The sequence below is a fragment of the Cupressus sempervirens genome, chromosome 6 (assembly GCF_028749045.1).
Source record: "Cupressus sempervirens isolate cs-2001-9-10 chromosome 6, ASM2874904v1, whole genome shotgun sequence".
Classification (NCBI taxonomy): Eukaryota; Viridiplantae; Streptophyta; class Pinopsida; order Cupressales; family Cupressaceae; genus Cupressus; species Cupressus sempervirens.
Window position 1 is genome coordinate 332,993,451 of NC_143123.1, and position 12,255 is coordinate 333,005,705.

At 34.2% G+C, this 12,255-nt stretch overlaps 1 protein-coding gene across 2 annotated transcripts in view; it reads right to left on the reverse strand.

Annotated features, from left to right (window-relative positions):
• Positions 1 to 12,255, reverse strand: part of RNEE/G (RNAse E/G-like protein) — a 367,518-nt gene that overhangs the window by 226,897 nt on the left and 128,366 nt on the right. For both annotated transcript variants that reach the window (XM_089788092.1, XM_089788093.1), the window contains exon 3: positions 11,123 to 11,310. In XM_089788092.1, coding sequence (XP_089644218.1) covers positions 11,123 to 11,310 — 188 coding nt within the window. The remainder of the gene's footprint in view (positions 1 to 11,122; positions 11,311 to 12,255) is intronic.

Sequence of the window (12,255 nt, forward strand, 5' to 3'; positions counted from 1 at the left end):
TAGCTGTTGCAAGATAGGTTGATACAAGGTGACCACAACCTCATCAACTGACTAGCCGACACTCTAACACAAGGATGCTTAGTGGCAAGACAGTGGTGTCTCAAGCCTAATCCAAGGGTAGAGAGGGCCTTTCTTGGTAGAGATTGTGTGGGGATACTTAAGATGGTTGGGAGGTTGAGCCCAAGGCAATGCTTCTCCTCTCTTCCAAATGCAAAGGCTTGCATTTTATCAAGTACTTATTTCATATTTTTGCATTTCATTTTGACATATATAGTCTTGTATTTAAATTCTATTATTTCTTTACATTAGATGTTAGGATTCAATTAAATTGATTGACCATGAGATGGAAATGCAATAGATTAGAATTATTAGTTTTTTTCAATTATATGAATTGTAAGTTATAGATAAGTTCATAAATCCCCTTATAGTCAATGTGCAAAGTAACTATCATAACTGTCACTCCTTTCCTTTAATTATGAATATAAATGTACTATGTTTAATTAATGGTTTAATTGGCTACAAAAAATCAGCATGTTACATATGGTGAGTGGACTTATAGCAATACTCACATTAATATATACACTTCACTGAGGCTCGTTGTTGTGCTGACACATAATTTCGTAGATAGCCTTGCACCCATTTATTAATAATCTTAGTCTAGCCATGAGGTGGTAATTGGTGCTTAGAGAAGACTCCATCCAACACAATCTAAACAACTCCTACCAGAAATGACTCATAAAACAGCTATCTTTGTCACTCACAACACTATGTGGTAAACCATGCAGCCTGAAAATCTCCCAAAAGAACAACACATCTACCTAAGTAAATAAAAATGTAGTGATGATTGGAAAGAAGTGCCCATATTTGGTATGTTGTTCCGTCACTACAAATATACAATCTTTTCTTTGGGCTTTCGGCAAGACCACAATGAAGTCCATAGATAGATACCCCACTTGCTCTCAGGAATAGGAAGTGGTTGCTATAAACGAGTTGGATAAGTATGCTCCTATTTGTTCTGTTGCCAAACAAAGCACTCTCTAACATATTCTTGCACATCTATCTTTAGGCCTTTACATCTGAATCTCTTATAAATCCGTTTGAATGTCTTAATGAACCCGAGATGTCCAACTAATGGCAAATCATGAAAGGCCCGCAACATCTACCTGCCACTTGATCCTGGGACCAATAATATCCTCCCCTTATAAATGATCATCTCATTTACTAGAGTATACATGTTGTCCTGTAAAGAACCATCAACAATACCAGATGCCTACTGATCCATAGCATACTCAACAATGATCAAGTGTCTCCAATTCTCAAATATCTTAGTGATAGCACATAAATGGTGTCTCCAGTACATCAACAACTACGTTTTGTGTGACCTTGATATTTGTGATACCAAATCATAAGACTAAAGATTGTTTGCCCAATCTGGTTCTATGAGATTTGGGACTTAATTCCTATATTTCTATTGCAAGAGACTTATAATCAATTGCAACTCTCCTTAGAAATTGCTTATCTAACTATATCAAAAGCTAACTTTGTCTTAAATCGTCTTTTCCAAAATCAGTATACTTCAATATATGCAACTAGATTCATTCAAACCCTGTTCAATTCCACCATCCCATAAAAATTATATGAAGTATCAATCATTTGTAGGATAACTTAGAAGCGAAAGTGTTGATCGTTTCTGACCCTGTTATATATATATAGATTACTGACTAATATTTTCTTTTTTTATTCATGGTGTTGTCTCTATTGTATACTTAGATGCCTAAAATTGGACACTTCTAGTAAGGCAATACACTCCAAGCAAATTCAAATGGGAGAAATTATGAATGTAATTAATCCTTATCACTTTTTGTATCTGCTACAATCTCTACTATCTTTTTTTGTTTCATTGTCATTTTCTCAGCTATTTGAATAAAATGCATTGAATGTATCCTCTTCCTGTTCTTTTCTTGATATCTTCCAACAGCTGAATTTTGTCACCTTAGACTCTATTATCATTGACCATGTTTAGATTATATTGAATGGTCTTCATTCATATGCAGTTGACTATCCTAGAATCCCTTTGGTCAATTACATGCTTACTATGTTTTCACATCACCTACCCTTTCTCATTTGTTTGCTAACATTGATTACTTCTCTTGTTTGATTGAGAAATATAAAGGATTGTCTAAAGATTGGGATGATGCCTTCTTTCCTTTATATATCTATATCTATATAGAGATAGATACATACATACAAATTTATATATGATGCCTTCTTTCACACACACACATATATATATATCATCAAATTAGTGTTATTCTAGGCAAAACCAATACTTATCTAGCGAGGATGAAGATTTACACTCTCATATTAATATTCGTTGTCAAATATTACAACAATATTCAATGTGTTACCAATCTTTGTGGAAACAAATTATTACTCCTATCTATAGAATTACCGTCAATCTTCATTATGATTGAGTATGTTGATCTAGATATCTCCTTTCTATGTTCGATGACTTCTTACTAACACTAATTGTTGGGATTTGACATGAGTATATTTCACAAATATCTAACTTTTATCACCATACTGTATTATTTAGTCCACCAAGACTTAAATGTCACTTATCCGTCCCCCTTTTTCGTTGGAATAGTTAGCGATCCTCTTAAATACCAATGCACATTATGCACATTTTATTAAAAAGTAACACATCTTTGAATAACTAATTGATGATTAGTTAGTCACTATTATAATCCTTCCCTAGGCAGCACTAATTGCATTCACTTGGCTCAATACTATGTTAAATTTTAAACATGAATGTTATATGTCATCAATATGTAGTTGATTGCCTCACTAGATGTATCATACTTCCTTGGAGGCTATGTTGTTGATACAAGATTTGTAATGATTATAATGATCAATCTTTCTTAATATGAGTATTATTCTTGCTTAATGTAATCATTAATATTCGATACAATCTATCTACATGGCATCAATATTATCCTTAGCAATTGCGTTTGCCAATGGTTATGGACACTAGTCTCAAATTAAAGTTATTGCCACCTTCGAGCATATTGATATAATCAATGCCTTGATTCATTATTTCTTAATTATATTACATCTTTATTATGGCCTCAGTAAATTTTATTGCTCCTAACTATGATTCGTCCTTGATTTCCTTCCTACATCGATATTCCCTTGTTTTGACAGGAAGGAATACATTATGTTATATCTGTTGATTATTATTATTTATTTATTATTTTAGTATTGTATTTGTTATTTGCAAAGCATCTTTATGGTTTGATATTATAGTTAATTTCTCTTCTATTAAATTATATATTAATTTATATAATTTCAATTTAGCAATGTTATTGATATTATAATTGTATTTTATTTAACTTAATTACTTTTAAATTTCATCATGGAGAATAGACGTCATTACTATCTGCACTCCTGAAAAGTACTTGTCTTCAAGCAATGCTAATTTGATGGATGTGAATTTATGCAATCCTGACATTGTCTTGTTTTACGATAGTCTTACTTTAGTCATGAAGCATCAAATTCAAATTGAGATTAGAACGACCATATTTTTTCTTTTGACATATATTTGAAAACATAAACTTACCAAATTTAAAGATATTTCATTGCAATATTCACCTTAAAATATTAAGAATATTTCAAAGGATGGCACTTATTTGATGTATAGTGGCACTTCCCTTCTCATTTGTTTCATGATGATCCTTGTTGAATAATCCTTAGGGAGAGTTTGTAATCAGGTTCCAGGCTCTTGGAGGACCCCTTCGAGCTCTAGCTGCCATATAGTTATTCTAGATTGGACCTCAAGCTATGTTACCGTCTCATTACGACAAACTACTTGCAAGGCCTTATGGATATCCAAAACTTGGCATATCCACCCTTCCTAGAAGATAGATTTCTCTCTCCTAGGCCTTCAGAGGTGTGATATTATCCTTATAGTGGGGTGCCTCAGTTGTTCTCCCATAATTACACTATAGTAGGGTGTCCTACCTGCAGTTCTCCCTTAACCACTAGTGCAATAGTGTGCCCTTGGTGGTTGTCCCTCAACTTCTTTTGCAATAGGGTGCCCTTAGCAATTCTCCCTCACTTATGATGCAGTAGGGTGTCCTTATAGCGGTTCTCCCTTAACTGTCGCTATAAAGGGATGCCCTTCTTTTTCGTTTCTTCTTTTCCAAGAGTCGCAACCTTTCATAATACAAATCCTTCGAAGAAAAGTCACAAGTCCTCATGCAAATATATATACCCTCATGCCATCGATGACTGTAACAATCAAAATCATTAACAAGGCATAGTGATTACTACAATCACTCAATACTGTCATCGCCATTATATATATATCTGAACGTGGTTCAAGTCTGAGATAAATTTATATATTGATATTTCTCTATAAAGATCTGATTTCCTTTTCAATAACTCAATCCTTTGGAAAAGTCTCAATACTTTATAATCACAATATATTTGAAGAGTCACAACTATTCATAATTAGGACACTTTCGACGATTCACATCCTTTCAATATCATTGATACCTTTTCAAAAAGTTACTTCCTTATTTTCTTCATATTACTTTCCTCTTCCATTTTTCCTTTTTGAACTCTCATCTTCTCCTCTACTTTTTCCTCTCTAAAATAAACTCTCCTCCCTTTTATATCTTTATTTTAAGGAGTCATGTCTATTTGTTAAACAACTCCTAACTTTTCATTAGATTTAGTTAATCTAAACTATTCTATGTTATATTATTTATTTACTTACTTATTTGTGTTTATTATTATTTGATATTAAATTCTATTTGGAAAGTTAACATACTTCCTACAATAATGTCTCTTGTATATAGTTTTATTTCTTTATTTACTCATTGAAATTTATTATTTTTTGATTATTTGAAATAACACACTAAATATTATTTCATTAATAATATAGATTAAATAATTATTATTCCCTATTTTTTATATTTTAGTATTAGTTTTGATACAACTTTATTATCATTATTTATTTAATAACATTGTATATCTATTTATTATTAAAATTCTATCTTTAAAATGGGGATATGACACGATGGTCAACTAACAATAACAAGCCACACTAAGAAACAACTAGTTGGAACACACTATAATATTACCATAGTGGCACAGAACTAGCACTATTCCATACTAAAATTGAAAATAAATTGTGAACTTTCAACACAAATGTGATGCTTGAATATAACTAACAACAATATAAATAATTATAACTCTCCATTTTATATTTTCAATAATAGAAATAAGATAACATAAAACTTGATTTTAATATAAGTGATGTATACAAGTCAAATATAACTATACCTTATTTTTACCTTTTATACTCCCATAATGGATCTCTTTATATTAAATCTACTCCAATTAATTCATGCAATTAATGGTGGGTCCCTCTATACCCAAGTGGTGGGCATAACTGTCAAGGAGGGGGTATTTATTTGCATCCTTAAATCTCCTTATTTAACAAATCATGGTTTGACTATCATTCTCCTCTACGATGACGTGTACCATTTTCCTTACATATTTTAGTTCCTTATATCTCTCACTCCCGGTCTTTATGTCCATGTAGGATAGTTTGTGGCAAAAAAGTTAGGTAGTTTAATAATATTTTGTCACCCTTGATGGCAACAAACATAGGATTCTCTCAGCATATACATAGACATTCCCTTTATTTATTCCTTGGTCACTTCCTTCATTTGACTCTTACCTTATTCGCCTCCCTTTCTAACTTCTTAATACCATTCTTGCCCGGCCAATTCTAGGTGACATGTCACAGGGGTTAAATTCAATGTTTTACACCCAATATGGAGGGTGAGTCTAGCTATTTCCTTCTTCTTTCTTATCAAAAATATATTCTCAAGCATTGTACAAATTTCACTTGGGATATTGTCATGAACCCATAATGATATATGAATAATGTAAATACAGATACTATTTTAAATATAAATATATTCAATTCATTCTAAATAAATTAGTGTGACCCATTAATAATTATAGTGTCAACTATTTACACAAATATGATATTGCATTGATTTATTATCAATACTTTATAATAGAAAGAACATTTTAATAACAAACATATTCAACATGATAAGAAAATTATAATCATATTACATATAATAATAATTCGTATAACTCTTATATTAATCCTATTTAATTTCCTTTTTTAAATGACTTACTCATAATAATGGGTCAAGTGTTGCGACCCTGTAACCATTAAGATTATAAATCGAACAAGGGGCATCGAATTAAAGAGCACCTCTTTCACATCAAGTAATCTATTGGGAGCATTGTAGGAAAGTGACAAGAAGATATCATAGGCATCTATGTGGATACCAGACTGGACGGGGAGTACGAGCCAAACCACATCAAGATTCAGGATGGAGGTGTGATTTGTATGCATAGTCAGCATCATACCAAACACTCCAATTAAATAAGGTAACCTGCAATGAAACGTTGACGTGCGTAAGACAAGACCACCATCCACGTGTTTCCATAGGGAATGATAACAAAATAGTGCAATCAGAGAAAGGCATCATTTAAGAAGAATTAACCAAGGTGGGTCCTTACTAATATTAAAGGCATCAGATCCTGTTGGTCAAAGGTGCCCTCCCGCCAAGGATTGAATTAAAAAAAATTTAACCCACTCAACGGTTACACGATTCAATTTCATGCTATATTTCAAGTCCTAGAGCTGCGACAGAATGGTATGGTTCCGATCTTACGATAACTCATGTATCGAGCGATCATCGGGTGAATCAAACAGTGATAAGATGCTACAAGGCTCCTGTTGGTCGAGTGGTCGGGTTGTCATGATATCGAAGACATCGAAGGATCATAAGCAGAAAAAAAGTCCGGCCCGATGTTACAACAGTAAACGATCATGAGATCATAGGTGTAGGCAAGGACATCTTCTGAGGACACGAGGTAGAGGATTAGCATAGCATCAAGTTGTCATGATATTGGAGATCTTGTAGGGTCACGAGCCAAAGGGATGTGTTCCGATGCCACGAAGATCAACCATCGTAGGATCGCGGAGTTGACTTCCCAGGTTGTCGATGCTACAAAGGGGAAGGTTGATTGTATGATCTTAGAACCGTAAGGTCACAAGCACAAGCAAGGATGCCTCCTACGGTCAGGACAAAAGGTAGTTAAACCGCGATTGTAGGATTGCAGGGGCTATTACCACTGCTGCTGATATCATAATGGACTATGATCGTAAGATTGTGAAGGTCAGATCAACCATGTCCGTGACATTGCAAGGGGAGAATAATGGTACCGCGACCTTACACAAGGGGTGTTATCATGCCATCATTCTGCCGTGAGATCGTAGGTCTTGTTGCTATCAAAGGATCGTAAAGAGAATGATGGGCTCGATGCTACAAGGTATAAGCAATCATAAGATCGTAGAAGTCAAGGTTATGAACAAAAGGTGAATTGATGGGTTTTGACCACAATTGACGCTCGTAAGATCGTAAGTTTCAGTGTTGACCAAATATATAAGGAGCTTCACCCAACAAGCTAGAAAAAGAGGAGTTCCCGACCAATCAGGTAGCAAGAAAGGTACAAAGTAATAGTTGAATATGGTTGACCTATGCTTTTTTATCTGATTTAGCAAGTTGATGACAGAGGAAGCAACTCTTTGTGATGGATACAATCTTTTGATTGCCTGCAACCACTTTTCGTTGTTCCCCGGGTCTGATAAATGTGAAAGAACACTCCATCGCCACCTTTTGATCCATCTACTTAGTCAGAAGATTAATGGCCGTCGTTCCTATCCTCTCAAAGATTGTTTGGTGGATAAGTGATCTTCTCGCATCTGGATTTGCGTTGTAATGAGATCTTTTCAGTTTCGCAGTAATTATTCTCTACAAATTTGAATGCAGTTGTTGAGTTTTATCTTGGAGTGAAAGCTATCTAAGTTATGCTTACACTATAAAGGCAGATTTGGTAATCTTTCTTAGGGTCGGATCTTCTCTATTTCTTTGTTATTTCCCTAGCATACTACTGTAAATTCCCTCTTTTGCCTCTAAGTTATATGACATCATGTCTTATCTCCTTCAACCACCAATGTAATGTGCAAGTTTTATCCATCTCTTTTTGATTTACTGTGGATATCTATAACCTACATTTTTGTATCTCTTTTGGCCTATGAATGGTAAGAAGTGAATCTCTTTTTCCTTGTGTCATTCATTTGGTTGTTTGATTTGTGTGTAGCTAATAGATTAAAGCAAATTTGAATCCATATATCTTTGGACTGTCATGATAATTGTACTGCGCATGTATGGGCAAAGATTGGTCTGAACATCCTATTTTGGTGCATCACCTACTTTGAATAGATAAGGTAGTTTGTTTCTATGCATTCCTCCTCCCTTTTCCTCTCCAAGTGTAGTCTAGGTGCATCCTGATAGCAAAGGAAGCCAGCCTTCTCCAGAGACTCAGCCTCATTGTTCAAGTCCCACAACTTGGAGATTGTTTTCATGTTTCACAAGGTTGTCCTTACATAAAAACTTTGGACAAAGATGCAAACTTTTGTGACAACAAATCCTATGTAAGGGTGTGTATATGTTTTGTATTTTGAAATCAATAGATTAAGAAACTAACAGATATGTGATATATAATCAAATTAATAGATAAGTTTCTTTATTCTAACGAGATAATGAAAATTATATATATATATAAAAAATCAATGATTAAAAGAAGTAAAGGTAGATTGAATTTAATAGCTTTGATCCAAGTATAACTTGGTAGCGGGCGTTCATTTTTTAATGTCATAACACAATCCAATTTAAATTGGTGGAGAGCTTATGTTATGAATGTCATGATATGATCCAAGTGCACTTGGTGGAGAATGACCCAGGTATAACTTGGTGGAGGGCATTCATTGTGAATGTCATGGAATGATCCAAGTATAATCTTGGTGGAGGGCATTCTTTACGAATGTCCTGGAATGATCCAAGTATAATCTTGGTGGAGGGCATTCATGAATGTCATTGATGGAGAACATTTACTAAAAATGTTTATTATTTCAAGTTAGACGGCTTACTAAAGATATAAAATATTCAATTAGATTTATCATGAACTTGCTAATTTCTTGTAGTCATTATGGTCCCAAAACTAACCCTAGTAGTGGGGGCATTACAGATATACTTCATTTCTAGTGGATTAAAATATCATAGTTTGTCCTATTAATCCCTTTCGGTATATGTGTCGAGACATAGTCAAAATCCTACCATGTGAAATGTTAGATCCTCTTCCAATTTGTTGTTTACAATATCAAGTGTCAGAGTGTCGCTAAATTGAAACTAGGTATTATTGAGCACAATAAAATGAACCAAGTGAAAGCTGCAGAGATGAAGATTATTGATTTGTCATGGTCTGCCCACGCTCATCACCAAGAAACACCACATTCATCTTCTCCCACAAGAAAATATCAAACCGAACCAATGCGACCACAAATATTGAGTATCGCTAAACCTCACTGCAAAATTTAAATTCCTTTCAAATCGCTTCCATAAAAGTTATAAAATGTCTATAACTCCAATTTCGTAATCCTTTTCTCTATGCCATCTATGAAATCCTTACATTTGCAGCTTGGCTTTGATACCACATTGATTTTAAGAGGACCACTACAAATGTATTAGCATTGCCTATCATGTATGTGCTTTTCAAAAGGAGAAATCCCTTGTATTTAAATTGAGAATAAGCCAAGAAGAGACATGTCCCATAAAGGGACATGTCTATTCGTTGTTTGGTAATTAATAACAAATTTTAATTATAGTTTTTTTATATTTATATATATATATATAGAATTTTCATGAATCGTTATTAATTTAATTTATCTCACATAATAATACTTAAATATGTATAATTTTATATCTCGTATATAACAAATATATAGAGAGGGAATATGGCATATATAATTCAGAACTTTTCCCTTAGTATAGTAGGGTCCGCACTACCATAGCCTTACTATTCTAAGGGGAGGGGCCCTCCTATTAAGCCCCTGGGTGGATTAATTAATCATTTCGCGTGGCCAGGTAGATTAGTTGTTGTGGGTGGATATAGTTTAGGGATACCATAGGTAGCGATTTATTAGGAGTGTCCTCCAGCCCCATGTGAGAGGTTGCCCTCATCGGGGAGAGCATTTGTCCCTATCGGTCCATGTTCAAGCAGTGGAGTTTTAGTTAGGGTAGGTAGTTAGGTTCAAGGGTTGCCTTCCCGTCTAGGTAGGTTGCTCCCATCGATCACTGGCTCCCTGCTATAACTTGTCCGTTCTTTTAGTAGGGAGGATAGGTAGGGGCCCTCAGTTGGATGGGAGGTTGTATGCCTGTCTCCTCAAACTGAAGCATCATTCTATCCAAGAGAGAGTTGGGTTTGGATGCATCTACATACTAGTTATAGAGGGCATAAATGACCTTTGGACGATGGCAGCCCTCGCTTGTTGGCTTGGTTAGCTTCAAGTCTGTCTAATTATATCGACAATGGTATTGACTCATAGGTTTATTCGATTGAAGCTACCAACCATCAACAAATGGGACTCAAGCATGTATTGGTTTGCAATAAAAAGTAGTAAGAAAAAACCGAGCAAGCAAGCATGTTTATAGCCAAATTTAGAAATTCAAAAGACATGTAATGATGCCATATTGAGTCAAAAATAAGAATGTTGATGTCACCAACTTTCTAGGTCTAAAGCCTATCCCTTGTCCTGTTTATAATCTCATCTTATCCTCCAATTAATAGAACATTTAAATAGCTAATGGTTTCAGTTCTACTTTCTACAGTGAAGACATAAGTGGGATCATAACAAAATAAATTGCACATTATCAGTTGCAGGTATGCTTGTTTTGACAAGAAAAATTTGCTCTTTAAAAAAATATCAAGTATGTTATACTGCCCACAATTTTTAGTACAAAATGATAAACCTTTACATTTGACTGATGAATTTAATATATATTGTTTTGATTACAGTAATAAATATCATTTATTCTGTTGTTTTGAATACTTAAACAAAAACGTGATCTGTGCACTGAATACAAGCAGAGAAGTATATAAGATCTAGGAGGAAAACTGTTCTAACCTGTATTTCAGCTTGCCAAAGATTAGTTTTTCCTTCAAATGAAGACATGGGAATAGCTAACTCAGGATCCCATGTTCCAAGAGGGATTGCAGATCCACTGACATATAGCTTTTGACCATCTTTTACTACAGCCTCTAGATTGAATTTTATCTTTAACTTTTGTTTTCTACCACCAGCTGTTTGTAACCCTGCAAAATAGCAACAATAGCAATTTCAGCTAATTAAAATTTTGATTGAAATGTTACTAAATGATATGCATGTATATACTCTTATCTTGCCCAAAATCGGACTGGTAGGGAAACATACATTTCTCTCAAAGATTCAATTTTCAACCAATATATTTAATTATCATAAAATGATATTATCGTACTCAGTATGCCCAGTGGTGCAACAATACAAAGGTATGACATCAATCTGAATCTTTAACTCAAAGAATGAGGGCACCCTTGGATGGAATCAAAGAATTTTTGGTTAAATTCTAACTGGTATGCACATCATAGAGTGATGCTCATGTAAGTTTCTATATTTTACAATTTCCAGGAAATTGGCTTCATTCGGACTTGGGAGTTGTGCCACCCCAGTGTCTTCTACAAAAGGTAATCATTTTTTACGCATAAAATTGACTGTTCTTCTCTTTCCCAAATGATGGCTCCCACCAAGAGTGATTTGATTTGATTCTGTATTTAAGCACAATTTCTCAGTTACTTATATCTATTTCAAATCAAAGATTTACAGGTGTAACATCCCTCCTGGGACTCCACCAGCAATTTTGTAAAAAAAAAAAATTGCAACTCAAGTCACAAGAACATAATTCAATATCAGACTTTACACAATAATGTCAGTTGTAACACTAAATTTTCAATATTCTATAAATAAATAGTAAAATCAATTCGCTATTCATTCCTGTTATAATCACATTAGGAATTTGTGAGAATTATCTGCAAACCACAGTCACAAGAGGAGATCCCCTGGTACTGAGAAAGCACAGGTAGGGATTAATCCATCCATTGTTGGTTGGCTTACTGTTGTGATGATTTCACACATCATCTCACTGCAAATTGGACTCCCTCTTTTGCTTAGTAGTTTGGTTGCTTGGCTTAGTTTTAGTTTTAGTGCCAACTGTTTTGGCGTCT